General features: G+C 37.5%; 1 protein-coding gene across 2 annotated transcripts in view; it reads right to left on the bottom strand.

Moving 5' to 3' along the window:
- Window positions 1-18,674, bottom strand: part of CPLX2 (complexin 2) — a 53,602-nt gene that overhangs the window by 8,473 nt on the left and 26,455 nt on the right. Inside the window, exons 1-2 of one of the 2 annotated variants that reach the window (XM_053462983.1) lie at window positions 14,639-14,731; window positions 3,669-3,760 (exon numbers count right to left, since the gene is read on the bottom strand). In XM_053462983.1, coding sequence (XP_053318958.1) covers window positions 3,669-3,699 — 31 coding nt within the window. In that variant the 5' untranslated portion in view covers window positions 3,700-3,760; window positions 14,639-14,731. Of the gene's footprint in view, window positions 1-3,668; window positions 3,761-14,638; window positions 14,732-18,674 lie in introns of those variants that run through there. The other variant, XM_053462982.1, reaches the window with a different exon arrangement.

Here is an 18,674-nt window from a genome sequence, read left to right as displayed (position 1 = left end):
TTTGCAGGCTTGGATCATGTAAGGCTCAAAGTTTACCATAGAATAACAGGGTAGTATAGGGTTAATAAACATTCTATGCAATAAAAAGGTAATGAAGCCCCTGAAATGTTAATAATCACTATATTTTTGTTTGCATATTAGCTGTCACAAGCAATATTCCGGCAAGCTTTCTGGAGAAAGGTTTTAAGGAACGGCTCATCCTAGGAACTATCTGTTCCCAAACTAGGAAAAGATAGCCAGCTTTGAGATAGAAGTGGGAAGAGGGTATGGGGGAAAGGGGAAGGTCACAGAGCACATAGGGCCTATTTGTTCTCAATTTCTCTTTGTCACTATGGAACACAGCTATTCAATTTCTCAGCCGAGTATTATACCGTTAACCCTTCCCTACCCTTTGTTTTTCTGTCACCATTGAATAGCCCTCCAACCAAATGTTATGATCTCTTGTTATTAGATTTCTGTCACTTCTTCTGTTTTTAATGCTTGACATCTCCCACGACTCTAGGAAAATACCATTCAATCACTCACTGTCTGACCATTCTCTTGTGCTTTGCCTACTTTATCTTATTCGCAGGGTCCAACTGATCCGATATGCAGTTGTTACCATCTCCAGCCGTACCATATCACAAACGGATATTAAACAAGGATAACTGATGGTTCACCAAAGGCATCGTTTGCGTAGATAACCATGAACCCTAGGGCTTAGAGCATAGGACCCTATTCACCATTTTTACTGCACGTAATTTTGTTAACTTTTTTTCCTGAAATATTTATAAAATACAAGTGATTTGCCTGTTAACTTCTCTATCCAGACTAAAGCAGCTGCCTGATGCTGTGCAATCTTTCCAATTAACAAGGGCATAAAAAATGTCCATATGTCGTGTTAAAAATATTTTAAAATTGTTCAGAATTTATCTGCACAAACAAAAATAAACATTATTCTCATAATTACTACCTTAGTCGGTAAAAAGATTCATAATAATCAGCCAACTAGGAAGGTGAACATTCGGAGATACTAATCAATGTATGGGTCAGGTAATGTCCGTCTAAATCATGTATTTAAGAACATCTTTAACCCCTTAAGGACAATGGGCGGTCCCTAAACCCATTGAAAACAATGCATTTTGAGCCCGTACATCTACGGGTTTTGTCATTAAGGGGTTAAAAAGCTATAGACTTACAACGTTCTCTTAGGTGTCAAATCCACCAGAGCCTTAACATATTTGGCAAGAGGATATGTTCTGTATCTGTACAATATGCTTTACATGTGCTGGTGACCAATATGTGAAAATAATATGTTTCCTGGAAAACATGGGCACTGTGGTCACCCAAAATAAACTCTAAAATTGAAGAGTTTTGGGAAGCCACAATTTGACCCGAGATTAAAAAAAAACACAATAGTGAACGAATCTAAAGGAAAGATACTGAATGAAGAAGAGGGGGTGTGGCGTTCCAAGGTATTCTTTCGAGTACGCATTTAACAATTGCGTGTTTAACTGATGAAGGAAGGTGCCTGGGGACCGGGAAGCCTTCAGGATATTGTTTAGAATAAAGGCCAGCGTATGTGCAAAGCTTAAAGGCCAATTATATGCATTTTGCAATCTGGATCTCTAAATGGCATATAGAGTACCTCTGGCCAAAGGGTTTCAATCAATAATTTATAATAAACTTGTTAAATGTGATTTAGCTGTGGCATCAGCACAAACAATTACACAGGCACATGGCACCGGAGCCTGAGGTGTGCACATGGGCCGCTGCCTCGGGTAAGGTAGCTATTTACCATTTAGCAAGATCTGCTCTGTTAGCATCTAATTAGAGGAACATAGCAATATTTTGCACATGAGTTATTCACAGTTTTATAATTGATTGAATTTTATGGTAATATTGGATTTATAAGGAAAACTTACCTTTGAATGCTTACCGAGACTCTTCTTCCATGGCTGTTTTAGTATAATTTAGCTCAATATCAAGTCAAATTTAAAAGGCCATCATAGTTTTTCATATAAATATCTTCATTTATTGAAAAGACATATAACATGTGTTTTCAGTGTAATCGTTTTGGAAATATTTCGTTGTAAAATGAACCTCACGGAAGCCGAGATAGACAGGAGCCTGTGGCAGGGCGAGCTGCTTTAACAAAGGCTGACTGAACCCATCAACAAATATTATCTACTTACCAAACAGGTAGAGAAAACTTAATAGGGGCGATGGTATAAACAGTAGGTTAGTATACTGTACTGTCCTCATAATATACTATAGGCACACGGTAGATTTTTAATGCTAATAAATATATTCCCTATTTTAAATTGTAAACACAGTTATAGAAATATATTTAGTGTATCGGACTGTAGAATACATGATTAGGGTGAACAGCGTAAGAAGATACGGTGTACAGAAAATGAATAATATTTAATGATCTGAAAGGGTAGCTTTACTGAGTTTATGAAACATTTGTGAATGTGCAGCAGCCAACATGCTCAAACCTCTATAAATTTGGATCCATCCCTTGAGGTTGTCAGTGTATTCTTACTGTGCCAGAGGCCTGCAGAGCATGGCTTACTACTTTCCCTAGACACCTCCACATGACTCAAACAGAATAATTGTTGCCCTCTTAATAACATACAGCAAATAGTTTTCAGAGAACCACAGAATTACACAAGGGATATGAATTTAAATGACTTGATGCTAATTGTGTTGGCTGTATTACATTAACATAACGCTCGTTACTGGAAACTGTTTAGATGTTAAAAGTTCAATGACTTCCCACTGTAATGACTTCTCCGAGCCCAAGAGAGCACAAATGCAGAATACTTTATAAGTGCAGTGGCACGCAAGTGCCTTACTTCTGGCCAGGTCAATGGAAAATACAGCTGTTTTTCAAAAACAGCATGAAATGCTTTAAACAGATAGTAAAAAGTCAAGTTGTTTTGTGGAAAAAGGAAGATTTACCTGTCATAGCTCCAAAATCCATGAGGTTTCAATGGGAACTGTGTTTACGGTTTTTCGATTGAAATATACAAATTGTATAAAATAATAAGAATAATAATAAACAATACTGTGTCTCTAAATGAGAACAGGACCCTCAGATGCAGATGGGCTAATTCTTCACACTTTAGCAGGTGTAGAAGGGTATTGTACAAAGGTTATAGAGTAATACTGCTCTGAAACAGCAGCACTCCAGCCCTATATTCATGTTTAATGCATTTTTATACTTTTACTGAAAACACAGAGTATATTACAATAGTAGAGCTTCCATTATTGTCAATGGGATGTAAGGTCCCATTTAAATCATTGGAAGTGGCAGCAGCCAAGCATATATCTGATATCTGAACATTGATGTTTTGCTACCATGATTGGTTACAGCTTTAGAGAATTTTATTGACATGCTACTGAGCATGTGGAAGACGTATACATACTTACGCTTCCTGATTTCAGTAGCGGCAACTGGGGAGCAACATAAGTCTTGTTTTCTAACTCTACTGTCTTAAGAATGCTCCAATGCCAATGCAGTAAAATACATTTGAGTCCACGCACAATGGATTCCAACATGCATTAACAATACGAGTACTATAACAACACTATTCTTTTCATTAGTACGAGATTACCAACCACTATAAAGTAGGCATTTGTAACACTAGGGTCCAGATATAGGCTAAAAACATAAATCTTACCCCCTAAAGCCTGTTTCATGACGAAATCCATGTTGTTTCTTCGAGTTCAGTTCTAATGTTCAAAGTAGAATTTGCATCCAGCACCGCTACCACTGTAAGGGGTATAACAAAAGATAGCAATGTCAAATATTGTGCATATATATATATACAAATCACTTGCTAGGGCATAATTCACATGTACATGCTGTGTATGCTGTTGGCCATCTTTATTCATCTAGAGTTTGCCGACACAGCATGATTCAAGTACAATAATAAGAGTGTTGCTCAGTCATAGAGATATATGTTAATTGCAGACATCTTTACATACTGGCAAATTAATGTTCTTTGAGGACAGTGTTATTCAGGCTTGGATTACATAATGAGGAATAATTTACTATTTAGCTTGCGGTGCACTCCTGGAGTCAGGGGTGGCCATGACTTTCTTGTTGCATACTCTAAAACCCATTATCAGCCAAGTTGGGAGCGTTAGCAAAGAACAAAAGCTGTATTCCCAGTTTGCCTGCCCCTTGTGTATAATGTTAAAATGGCACCATTGACTGCATAGAGCTTCAGTTCTCTCTGTCTCTCTCTATCCATCTATGTTATATTCATCTGTGTCTCCATCCATCTATAATTCCATCTTCTGGCTGACTAACATTACATCTTCCCGTACATATAGAAACCATATGGATATATTTTGTCTACATCCTATTTATCCTCTCTCCTAGATTCCTTGATCGCATGGGAACTCAGACAGTATATATGTTGCTAAGTGCATAGAATTAAGGACATGTTAATATTTTCCACATCGCATCTTCGGTTTTTGGCTCACACCCATTGAACTTTTTTATTTTATGCTATATTTTTAACCAGGCAAATTTCCGTGCGCTTCTCTCTGAAGCAGAAACTTGTTAATTATATGCAGTTGAGGAAATTGATAGCTTTTTCTGACTAAAATAAGAGACGGTACTATTTTTACCAACAGCTATTTTGTGTTATAAAAAGCATCACACTATAGGGAGTTCACTTTTTTCAGCGCCAGAGGGGTTTAGGATTTCACATCCCATTACTTGCTGTTCGCGCAGAAATCTTGTTGTTCTGCCATCAATGCAATGGATTCTGGGTAGGCATGTGCAAATACTTTATACAGTACTTGTATTTTAAGTGGAGGGTTTTGCCATCACCTTTACCCCACCCCAAAATATTTTTTGTGTACATCCCATTACTAAAGTCATTTATAAGAGCTTAAGAGTTAACGGTGCTGATAGCGAGGAGAAGTGGTACGACGAACAAAGACAGAACAAAAGACAGAAGAACAATAAGGGGCAAGAGAAGAAGCGGAGAAGGTAGGGAGACAGTGAGAGAGAGAGCATGAGACAGAGTGAGTGAGAGTGTGAGCGAGCACGAGAGTGTGTTAAAGGGCATGAGAGAGGGTAAGTGACAACAAATTTTGTTTCTAATTGGAAAAAGCCCTCTGAATTCCGTTTGAATTGAAAGGTCATGAAACAATTTGTCTGAACCATTTTTGGGCCATTAGCGCACCTCTCCTCCTCCACCCCTGCAAAGGCTGCCCAAGCAAATACCAGCAACTTATGACCGGGGAAGATACTAGACTTTATAATTGACATCCCTGTGTACCTAATTAAGTGATTTAAAGAAACCTGCCTTGTTGGCGCATTGTGTTTTTATTGACTCAGTAGTGTATTAATGGGAAGAGCTGCTCTAGGCCTAACCCAGTGTTGCCCCACCATCTACCTCCCCTCTACCTCTTCTGTGCACCTTCTTTGGAAAATATAATACTTAGGTCTGTTTAAACCTCCAAAGGATGAATGTAATATATTTTTTTTTTTTTATCTCTGATCTCTCTTCTGACCCATTGAGAACTACAATGCACGAGAGACGCCAAAATGCTGATATGTCCCTAGATGTCCTGGGCCTTATTAGCCCACACCACAATACATCAATGCATTGGGAATATGCTTATATATATATATATATATATATATATATATATATATATATATATATGATGCAGTAATAAGATTTTATCTTAACTCTTATAATTTGTTGTACGTATTTCTCCAACAATGAAATGGATCAGAAACTAATGTATTGCTATACATTACAGGAATGTTTACAATGTTTCTATGTGAAGAAAAAGAATGATGGCAAGTTGCAATGCTCTTGGAGTGACATCTAACACTTCTCAGCCTTCAAAACAATCCCAATTAGCATAATTACTTAACGGTATGGGAATTATCTCAATCTGACTGCAAATGAATGTAAATGAGAAATTGGGAGATGATGCATGAAGCAGTGGAAATCCTGGCAGATACATCCTAGGGAGAGATTAGTTTTTCATCGGTTATAGAACGGATTAAGCAATGTGGACACTTTTATAGATAGGACCAGAAGAAAGAAAATACAGTAAAAAAAAATCAGGCTTTGGAGATCTTTAACAAATTGTGTTTCTTTTTGGTTAGCCAGGAAAACTCAGATGATGTTTTAATAATAAGCTTGTGGTGTATTTAATACATTTGCAATAATCAATTTACATTTCGTGCAGAAATAACATATCTCATACTTATGTATCTGCCTATAGCTAAAGTGGTATTTTTTTAATATATATTTAGTAACATCTGGTCACCCTAAGAAAGAAGGCATAATCAGGTCAGGACTATGAATGTAATGTTCAGGGCAAATGTATTGAGGCATATTTTTTCCAGGTAATTAAATACCCCGTGATACAGTATGCTGCAAAATGTCTATTTGGGTTTAAACAGAAAGAAAGGCTTGTTTTTGATGTGTTGAACATTATCATACTATCCCCTTTAATTGTACATTTAATTGGTGTCGCCCTTGCAAATGCATAGAGTAATTCTGTAGAATTCCACAATCTCACTACCCTTTGACTATTTTCCGTGATATATCAAATGTGTGCTGGGGGTCTAACAAGAGCGCATGCATGGAACACGCTCCGACTGATTTCAATGGGAAAGTTTCCAGCCACTGATTGGTTACTTTAATCTTTTTTTTTTTCTATATATTTTTGAAGTAGGAACTCACTCTGAACTCCCAGTTTGCTGATCATGCTGTGAAAGTTATGCAGGGCTCTTCATCCCGTACTATGTATTATCAGCCACAGGAGGATCACTTCAGTGATCTCCAGTAAAAAAAAGTGCTACTTTTACACTTTCTTTGCATTTGTACAAATCAGAGAGGGAGAGCTGCTGGTCACTGCCCTTGTGATTCGGTTTACGAGCTATGGGGATGGCCTACTGCTGTTCTGTCCAGGTCCCTAACCGGCCACCTGCCCCCAGGTGATAGAGTTGCTGAGTGACCATTATATACATCACTTGGAATTATGGACCAGTATTATGAGATGCCTTACATGTAAGTTGGTTTAAGGTACTGACCTTGGGATATTGGTTTTTGATACTGCAGTATGCCACTGTTGTTCATTTATCTCATACTGTAGGTGTACATATAATCACCTCTCTCTTTCCATTTGCATACTCATGATCTATATACAGACATGTATATGTACATTTCTTGCCAGTGAAAATTATGGTCATTTTTGTTTGCTTTTCAAATACATGCATGGATCTTTTATATCTTGTTAACATGTCTTGCAAAAACAAAATAAGTTGTGCTCTTTTCTTTACTATGCTTTTGTAGACATAGTTACAGATATATTTTAATAATACACTTATAGACAGACACCTAGTCACACCAGTTAATTGGATGCTTTTATCATATCATTGTACATAATTTAGTAATTGGGATATCACTAACTCCAAATAACGCACGTACGGTATACTGTGCTATATTCTGGTGAGAGGTCTACTCCTTTGGGGCCTTCTGAATCAGCTTTGTAGTGCCATATGACTTTAGTTTTTTCAGTGACTAAAGGAAAACTGGCCAAGGTGTCTTCCATTGGTATTTTTTTCTCGCCTTTCCATGAAGACTAAAATCAGAGCCTAGCTGTAACTATAACTGAGGTTTGTTTACTAACTGGCTTTCATTTACAGAGAAGAATTTGTTGAGTAAGAGTATGGAGAGGCTTGGCATTTCTTGGACGCCTGTTCTTGGAGTCTGTATCCATAGCAATGCTTCCTGGTAATGAGTAATGGAGAGCCTAAAGGAAAAACACATTGTTCTCCATTTCTTTGCCATTTGAGCCGTTATTAGAGAAAACTCAATAGAAGGATAAACTAATCAACTCCAGCATGAACCGTAATGAAATGTATGCTTTTGGCTATCAGGAAACAACTAATGTAGTGATTTTTCAAAGTCTCATTGAAAAACTGTTATGGTGTTTGAAGTGTTACATATTATGAAAAGAAGTCGTGCTCTTTTCAGTTTCTGCCTGATGAATCTGGAGCCGAGTAAATCATACCATAGTTTGGGGCTAGACTTTGATGAATAAACCATGTGTTTTGCAAAGCGTCTTAATTTCATTATTATTTAAAAGTATGCATTTAGTTCCTGTTCTACTCCTGGAAAACATGATGTGACATGTGCACTGCCTTTGGTGTGTTTTTTTTTTTAAACAATCTTTATTGCTCATTTTTAATGTAAACTCTAAATACAGAGTGAGCCTTTCACAGTGATGAAGGAGTTACTGGTTAAACAAGAAATATTAGTCAAATGTTCTTAATCACTTTGACTGTGTGAGTGCATGGTGTTGTTACTATAGATGTTAAGGGGTGAGAAGGAGAATGGGAGCGGTTTGTGAGTGCACACAAAGTATACATACACCGAACATATAAAGTACACATAAACAATAGCTATATATGCACAGTACACATATAATACATACATAGAATACACATGCACACACTACACATATATATATACCCAGTTAACAAAACTTGTACATGAAAAAATTATATATATATATATATATATATATATATATATATATAGGGAAAAAATTTCAATTGATTCCATAACAACCAAATCAAAGCTTTTTCTCCAACTTCCATCTCAAAATCAGCTTCGATTCAATTGTAACAAACATCTATGTCTGAGTTATATATATATATATATATATATATATATATTTATATTTATATGTGTGTGTGTGTGTTATAAATATATAAAAATAAAAGGAAGAAGTAAGTTATGAAAGGTTTTCTGACATATTAGCTCTATTTTCATGCTGTATATTTGTATTTTACAAAGTTTGTTTTGAACATGCAGGCAATGAGATGAAAAATAATAAAATGGATTACCGTCACATTTCAATTGTTACACATGGCTGTTTTTGGCATATGTTTACATAATTAGTGATTAATTTTAGCATATGCAATTTGTTTGTGTTCAACGCATCCTTGAGGAAACCTGGGTTATTGCAGCCATACTTTATGTGCCATTTGTATGTTCTGTAGCTAGGGCCGGCCGAAGACTTAACGCCGCCTGGGGCGAAGTTTAAAATGCCGCCCCCCCCGCCGACGCTGACGCCATTATTCCCCCCCCCCGGTACTTACCTTTAAAGAGTCCTGCCGGCGAGTCTCCCTGCTCTGCCACGGTGCCGGTTTGTAATGCTGAGCGCCGGAAATTGACGCCACTTCCGGTGCTCATTATTACAAGCCGGCACCGAGACTGAACAGGGAGACTCGCCGCAGAGGAGAGAGAGAGGGGCGCCGAGCGGGTAAGCGAAAACCACTCGGCGCCCCTCTCTCTCTCCTCCACTTCAAAACAAACAACCAAAAAAAAAACGCTTCTAAAGTGCTGCCTGGGGCAATTGCCCCAGTCGGCTCCATTGTAGGGCCGGCTCTGTCTGTGGCACAAAAGGATGTAGCCAGTATACAAAGTTAATTTAATGGAAGTCAGATCAGTCAGATGCATGAACTTTACTAGACCTAACAGAGAGTCAACATGGTCAACTGACCTATGTTTCTCTGTGAAGTTTAATTACCGGGTGTCTCTGTACTGCTGCCAGTAGTCCAATGGGTATCTGTACAGAAAATGTGGGAGCATGGGCTATTTGAAGGAATAATAAACTTTCAATGTATGTAATGCACAGGGGTCTTTCCTACACTGCAGGAACGAAAGAGCCCAATTGCTCAGAGTGACTTGTATACTAAAGAAAGCTAATGAGGCTAAAGCCATCAGTACGTTCCTTTTCATGTATTTCTTGATCCTTGTATGTTGTTGGTCTGCCAAAGCTTGTGGTCAACTGGGAGTTTTCTTCATAGCTTGATGAGCAAGACCCATCTAGCTATAATTATCCAATAAGCAAGGGTAACATAAGGCCAAAGAGTTGTCTTATTGTCATGTGTGCAATTCCTTTATTTCATTTGGGCTCCGCACTTATTAGACATCCTTATTTTAACTGAGTAGGTTAACGCACTTAAACTTGCAGTGGGATTTTTTTATATATAAATATTGTTTAATGATGTGTGTTCTTAATTTAGTGAAAAAATGAAGCAAATGCAAGATACAAGAGAGAAGCCCTCTGATTCATACACAATATAGCACACAGCTCTTATACAATTATGAAGTAATATGATGCCGATGTGTGTGGGAGGTGACACAGCTCATTAATTTATGACTATTATTAGCTTATATTTAACATTAACACCCACAGGAGTTAAAATGGACTGTTTTCCACAGGAGGGATGTAAAACGTACAAATGCAATAAGCAAATAACACATAATGTTATTAAACGAGCATGAAAATTCTCAGGTCATCGCAGCTCCAAGATTAGCGCTCGGCTAAATCACTGAGCGTTAACATTCCCCAAGAAATTGCTTTGACATTGTTGGGGACTTGGTGCAGGAGGTCGACTTGCTCCATTCAAGTTGGTTACGAGTTTCTCCCAGATTCAGAGAACGCCATTCATACTACTTTCAATAGAGCTCAGTCATGGTCATGATCCCTGCTAAGCTTTTAACCTGTGCACAATTTAGGGATGCAATGATAATTCTTTGAAACATATAATTTAGGCATTCACACCATGTCAAAAGAGCAAAAGGAAAATGTAATATATCTATCTGATTATTTTCAGACATTTTATATATATATATTTTCAGATATATAATATTTATTTTTAGATATATAGCATAAAGTGTAGGATAATAGGTTTCTTATTCTTCTGGCTACACAAAAAATAAGGAAGCTTTCACTTGGATAATATTACATAATCCATTATGGGTAAAGACTATATCTTATCCATATAAAACCACTTGAACTCAACCACATTCATTGATTTTTTTTTAAGCAAATGGAGGTGATGGTTGCACATAGATCTGGGGAGGAATGAGGTTAACAGTGAATTGTAGGATATGTGATGCATGAAATGTCCCTGGAGTGGATAAAGTAAATAACTCCCAGTAAGAGCCGTGCTTAATAAGCACTTCCTGCAAACTGTGTCACTACCCCAGGTACCAGATACTGAACTAGATCTTTTTAACCTCTTAGGTAATTCAAGTGCCAATGATTCAGATTACGTATGTGGTTTTTTTTTCTGGCTAGTGGCTGCTGACTGAGAGAAAGAGCACAGTTGTTTTGAGAAGCCATAGCAATCATACAGTTACTCTGCAGAGAACCTACAGTATATATATATATATATATATATATATATATATATATATAATATTGTCTATTTACTTGTTGACATCATATATACTCGTTTGTTAATTGTAAACCGTTTGGAATTGGTATGTTCATGTGTATGTTAGTTATCATTTTGAAAAGTGAAAATATTATTGTTCCGTTGAACACATATCTGTATTATGTGTTTCTGCCAAGTTCTGAAGCTACGGCACTAATCTGCGTATAAACCATGGACTGCTCCAACAGAGGTTTCCACCAACCTACGTACAGATTTATAGACTTCTAAAAAAACAAAATACTGTAAAAGTGATGCACTGTAAAAGTGAGGTATTGTTTAATTATCACGGTCATATGGTACTACATCTGACTTTCTGTAGATAATACCAAACCTATTCATAAAGCATTAGAGATTTACTAAAACAAAACATACCATGCCATATAAGTGGCCATTTAACATTACACGGGCTTAGGTTCACTGCTTGTTCACTGATTTCCCTACTTATCCTGGACAAATAGCCAACACAACGACCTTAACTCTCTTATATGTACCACTGTCTGGCAGCAAATTTTGTATTGGTGATTTACATGTCCACATTACAGACACAACCTATTTGTAAGGGCATGGAAGTGCCCAATTTGCTGAGTTATATATAAACTGCTCAAAAAATGTGGGCTGAGTTAGGATAGTGGGAGCAGCATATGCTAGAGTAGATGAGGCTACTGCTAAACACCTTTGGTTCCTGCCACATTATAGGATTATTAAAAAATATACATATAATTTAGACCCTGTATAGAACCTAATACTATCACTGGACATAAAACAGTCAAGCAAGAAATATGTATAGACTGCACGACAGTACCTCACCTTTGAATGGCTGAGCTATTTGGGAGTTGCATAAAATGCTCTCATTTCCAGCATTTTATTGTTAATCAGAGACCTCAATTACATAAAGAACGATAAACACAAGAACTACGTCCACTGGTCAAAGGTTGTCCTTCTCTAGGCGGTAAATTAGACTTCTGGAATGACTTTATGATTTTCATTTCATGTAATAACATTATTGATATAATATCTAATTTTGCAACAGCCTTTATCAGCTCCCCATATAACCACATATACTATCTCAGCATTGTTATTGCATGCTTTAGGAATGTTTGTTTTTTAATGATAAGCAAGTCAATTTGATTCTGGTTTACATACAATCCCCAAGTCGCTCAGCGGTTTAGTGTGGAAACTCATTTCCTGCCAATGAAAGACACAATCTCCAGCAGAATATGACTTTGATATCTGCATCTAGCAGCCCAGTTGAACCAGTTTGAGTATATTATGGAGCAAGTTAGTATGAATAAGCAAAATATTAATGTGTGCCCATTCAGAAAGACTGGTAGAAGCAGGAGAGAGAGAATATGAACAACATGAATAGAATAAATTATACGGTTGTATAGTAAAGCAATGGGCTACAAAACGAAGAAGCCAACCTAAATCTGTGGGCTGTTTTATTTAATAGCAATAAGTTATCTTATTGCATAAATAAACAAGAATACTAGACATGTGTCCATTGCGTTAAAAATGCCACATGTGGAGCAGGGTGTAATAATACAATTAACTTGCACTTCCTCATTTCACCTCCTCATAAGGAAAAAAAGATGGCCAAGCTACGGAGCTATATGTAGTCACGGATATTTATTTAGGATTGTGACCAGATATGTTTGAGAACAGTGTTCGTATTGTCTGCAGTTTGTTCAGGTGGAACATCTGCCTTGGTGCTGGACTTCTGCCAGCTGCGAGATGAACCTCAGAACAGGTGATCTACCTCATCCAGCTGTCCATTCAGCACTGGGGAAGGTGCATCACGGGGGCTCAACTGAGCCTCCCACTAAAAACTGTGACTTTTAACATGACTTGGCTATGTTAAGCAGACATGAGACTGTTTGTGTTTTGAAGTCACCAAATCTGAAGTGTCTAAAATCCACAGGTCACACTGTAAATAATCTAGAGCCACTGGTCTGTTAATACGTCTCTATATTTGTAGATATGTACATGAAAATATGCACCATTACAAAGAATATTTACATTTTGGCCATACAATACACCGGTACTGCTTTGTGTCGCAGCATTCAGAGTAAATGATGCATATAACAATCATTTTAATTCAAAACAGAACAATACCATTATGTACTGCAGAAAATATAAGCCTAGTTAATGGACAGAGATCATTAGGTGTAAAAATGTTAGTGTATTATGTTATACAAATGAAAAAAGTTATTGGAGATACAGAGCACCCTGTCCTTTTTTCTGTATTCCTTTTGGAAACCTACTGTGGCATGGCATTAATTATTACTATCAGAGGCAGGCCGCCTTAGGCAGCAGGGGTTAAGGGTTAACTGGCTTTTGGATGGGTGGCAGGCCACCATGGAAAACATGTGTTCTCCAAGCCAACAGCTGCTAAAGAAAACCTTGCAAAAAAGCCACAAGAACTGTCACTTCTGCTTTCTAAGGGATTATGAGGACAAGGTTGTAAGCCTAAAAGACCTTGATCTAAATATCCTTTTATATATATATATATATATATATATATATATATATATATATATACGCAAATAGATATTAGTATCAACAGGCATACACAGATGTGAACACTGCAAGTGCAATATTAATGATATGATCATATTGAGGTCATCTGCATTCATTTACTGCTGAGTTAAAAGGCTGACACTTTTCTTTTATTAAGAGCCTTAATTTGGCTGTGGTTTGTGACACACATTTTCAGGAGATGCTTCTTAATTTAGGCGGAAAGCTTACTCTTGGGTAGTGGGGTGACAAGTTCAGGATTCTATTTAGCACACTCTTTCAATGTTTATATTATTCTAGTGTCCCAGTATTCCAGCACTGACCTGCTGTAGTGGCATAGAGGTGCTGCTTGATGCATATTAAAACAGGGACCCAAACTCCTAAGACCGATCCATTCCATTTACACTGCTTTACTGAAATGCTCTTAGATCCATTGTCATTATTGCAAATTATTAGAAAAATATAATACATAAAACTTGCTTGTAACTAATTGCTAACGTACAGCAGCTTTACCAAAGCCAGGAAAAGTCAGGGGGAAATGAACCCTCTTTCTGGGTGTGTTATCTAGGTCCTGTAGCGCTGCCATTGTAAAGCCACAATCTTCAGTAAACATTCACAGTGACTACTTCATACATCAGGCGAATACTATAGTTTAAAGTACATTTCCCCTGTGAACTCACTGGACCAACTGATACCCCGATGCCTCCTGTACTTGCTAGCTTTGATTGAGACTGCTGTACCGTCTGTCACTACACAAGTACAAGCAGCTTCAGCACCAAGGAGAGCTCCATTCAGATCTCCTCTGCGTTCACGTGACTGTCTGAAGGATGCGTCTAAGGAAAGCAGACCACTAACCTGGAGCGCTACGAAGCCAGCTTGGTGATGGCAGTAAATGTCTTCTGCTAGGAGTCCTCTGTCCTGATCACACGGAGAGTAAGTAATCAGACTGTGCACCAGCTGCTGTCTCCAGACACTCCCTTCACTTACTGATGCTGTGTAACCCCACCTCACCATTTTCTATACCGCCCCTCCCTCTCTCCTCCACACAACACAAATCCTAGCTAGTGTTTGGTACATAGTGACTGATAGCGGCCAGGATCTGTCTCTGCTCCCAGCCTCCTCCAGGACCCCTTTCATGTAAAAGACCCCCCTCGTGTAGATCCGCATTAAGATGCACCTCCCCTTATATCAGAAAGGAGCGCTGGGTTCTGGTGGAGACAGGGATGACCTTGTGTTAGGAGAACACCATTGCTAGCTTCTCGTGTTTGGTCCTCTAGAACCTAGCCCGTATTTGACCTTCTTGTGTAGATCCTAATGAGATACTTTATTATTCATGTTATATTGCCTTCATTGGGCAGTCTAATATTAATCATGTCTGACTGCAAACAAAACACACTCATTCTACAACTTCTCCCAGGAACAGCCAGAGAAGTTAATGAATTAGTCATGGAAATGTCAGGGCAGGGCTCCTTGCCATCTTCAGAGCTGGTGCAGGGTTGGTTTTATTATAAGAATGATAATGAGTGCTGATTTTCTACCATTCCTTGTCAGTCCGTCTAGCTCTGTATCTCAGTGACTCTGATTATATCTGTGCTGTGATTTTAGCCTTAGCCAGACTGGAGACCAACTAATAGCCAGTTAACCTAAATGGACTGAGTGAGACCACTCAACATACAAAAACAAAGGTTCCGGGAAGAAACCTTATTAAGTGTATTTCTGTGCTAGGAGTCATTGTATAGCTCATCATATTACACGGTCAGCTTTCGGGATACACAGAAATGTTTGTCTCCATATAGTGAATCATTCATGCCTATTTCCTATTTGCATTGATTGATCCATGTATTTACTATTAGCTGTGGAGTTCTTCGTATGAAATCCAGCATCTAAAATATTATGATATCATTTAACGCTATGAATCTGGTACAAGCTTTGCAAAATGCTACCCCCACCAGTCACCGCCTTTGTATTGGTATTCTTAGGTCAAAGCAGAACGCAGTCCACATTTTATATAGTCCAGGCATGTCAAATGGTTTTGTTAATAGAAAACATAATCACAGGGTCAGTGAGTAGGGCACCAGTCAATGAACAGTGACTTTTGCCTTTCAATAAATGTTAGTGTGCTCAGCTAAACCCCCCATGGTACATTACAGCAGAAGATAAAGAATGTCTATATTCTGAATGCATTTGCTTCCAGTACTATCACATAGTTGAGTTTTTAGAACAAATACCCTTTATGTTAAATGTAATTTATTTATCTACCTGTATTATCTACTTATCGGTCTATTATCTACTTTACCTATCTATCTATCTATCTATCTATCTATCTATCTATCTATCTATCTATCTATCTATCTATCTATCTATCTATCTACCTATCTATCTATCTATCTATCTATCTATCTATCTATCTATCTATCTATCTATCTATCTATCTATCTATCTATCTATCTATCTATCTATCTATCTATCTATCTATCTATCTATCTATCCATCCATCTATCTATCTATCTATCTATCTATCTATCTATCTGTCTATGTATCTATCCATCCATCTATCTATCTATCTATCTATTAGATCTCTATGTTCATACAAAGTAGGATGATATAAACATTGGACCCTTTTAAAGCCAGATTGGAGATGTCTTTCGCCATGATAAAGCTTTATACTGAATAAAATAAGTGCCAGCGATGGAGCATTCACAGACAAAACTACATATAACCTCACTGTTGCTTGATAAGTAACCAACCTAGGAGGTCAAGTGGCGACTGGCCAAATTTAACATTAATAAGATCCCTTCTACAGCATTCACCTGATCGTTCTAGGAGCCATGTGAGGTTATTGCTAATGCGAACCCACTTTCCGAAAAGAGACTCCTAACACAACTTAGAAAAAGATAGACTAGTGGGTTTAACATCCATAGTAGGATACTTAGGCGTGCAATGCTATATTGAATCAAATCCGATTCTAAGTATTAGCATAGTTTTATGAAGACCTGCTAATGAAACCTCCTGGGCTTTTTATAATCAGGTATGCCACAAAGGTAGCAGTTTGCAGGAGAGTTGAATATACTTGAGATCTCTGTGCCTAATTAAAGGTGAACCCCAGTTAGCCTCTTGAAAGAGATGGTCATTCTTTAAAGTACTGGAAAGTACAAAATCTAGAGGTGGTCACTGCAGGTAATAGAGTGGTTTTTAAAGAACTGGTAAGAAAGGGTTCTTGGGGGTACGCATCATAATTTGTGGTTGATCTAGGTATTATTCTGACTTCAGGAGTATTGAAGGATTTATTTTTCTTTGTTCTGAGCAGAATTAGCATGTACTTAAAAGGTGGGCATTGTCTTCATCTGGATCAATGTAATCAGCAATATCATAAATAGGGTTAACTTCATAGAATCATGTCTTTTTTTTAGCATTATTATGTAATGATCTAGATACAGATAAAAGTGAGTGTCAACAACATTTTTCTTTGTGGACCAGTGTCTATGTTTGGTTCACTGCTCATGCCTGCCTCAGATCGGAGTGTCATTTCTCTGCATAATGCTATGTCTTCACCCAAAGCTTCATACGCCTGCATGGGCAAAGATTAACACGATACGCTGATGACACTTAAACTCAGTGGATGAATTCATGCATATATATATATATATATATATATATATATATATACACACACACACACACAAAAATCATACAAGAAATAATGAAACATGTTATGCTAAGGTGCCTTTATCACACAACTAACTCCTTCACATCACAATATTATTCTATGCACTACATGCAACTCGGTGTCTGATATCCTGGTAGGTGCACAAAGTCACATTTTTTCCCTGGGGGGCATTTCATAGTTTTGCAGTTATATCTGTGTGACAACCCTATAAACAGCCAACACTTTACCTTGGGATAACTTACAATATTTATAGAGACAGTAAATAAATACATTTTCCAACCCTGTGCAGATGAATTGACTTAATAATGCCTTAGGTAGACCTTGCACTTCATCACATCGGATTTATACAAATAAAAAATATAAATATACAAATAAAATAAAAAAATATACAAATAAAATAAAAAAACATAATTTTCTACTACGATATGCCCATGTATGCCAAACCAAAAAGTAAAGGTAATGAAAGTAATAATAATACATAAAAATGGATGACATTTGCTAGCCCATGTGACCTGCCAGTGGATTACCTGATGCGTGGTGTGTGCCACTGTTATTGTGTATCAGCATGTATCTTTATTTATCTTTCCAAATAAATATTAATAATAGAAATGATAATCTCGTGAGGGGATTGAAAGTGGAACTTATTTCCACAGTTTCTTAAAATAAAAGCCAAATGGAGAAATCTGCAGGCCAAAATATCCCTGATGCAAATCCGGGCAAACCATAAGAGACAACAAGCCTTGATGTATGTGCGGTATTTCTGAAGCCACAGATGATGTGATGGCTAGGTAAGAAAGTGGACTTTACACCAGAACCTTATTATATCTAATGAATAGCTTCTACATTCCCTATAGGGTACCTTACACTATGTACGGAACAACATTATGAATAATTGTACAAATATATGCGTGTGCCATAATGTTCAGCACTTTTTGTACCTCTCTGCTGCTCCCTGTGTTTCTTCTGGCTATGTACTTGGTACACCAGATGGTGATATTGACTCAGTGTCAGGGGCTGAATCATTTCTGCTACCTAGGATAATGACTGGCTGAGGCTTGCTTTCAGCATCTATTGACTTTCAAACTATACTTGGCTATAGAAACGCAAATATTTGTTTACAACAAGACAACATAGCCCTTTACATGGTACCCAGCTTTTGCTACCAAAGTTTTTTCATCACTAATACAGTCCAACATGCTCGTTAACCTACCTGCTTTAGATACA

This window comes from Spea bombifrons, chromosome 4, assembly GCF_027358695.1.
Source record: "Spea bombifrons isolate aSpeBom1 chromosome 4, aSpeBom1.2.pri, whole genome shotgun sequence".
NCBI classification, from domain to species: domain Eukaryota; kingdom Metazoa; phylum Chordata; class Amphibia; order Anura; family Pelobatidae; genus Spea; species Spea bombifrons.
The sequence above is the reverse complement of the archived record's forward strand: the minus strand, read 5'-3'. Positions and strand labels throughout refer to the sequence as shown.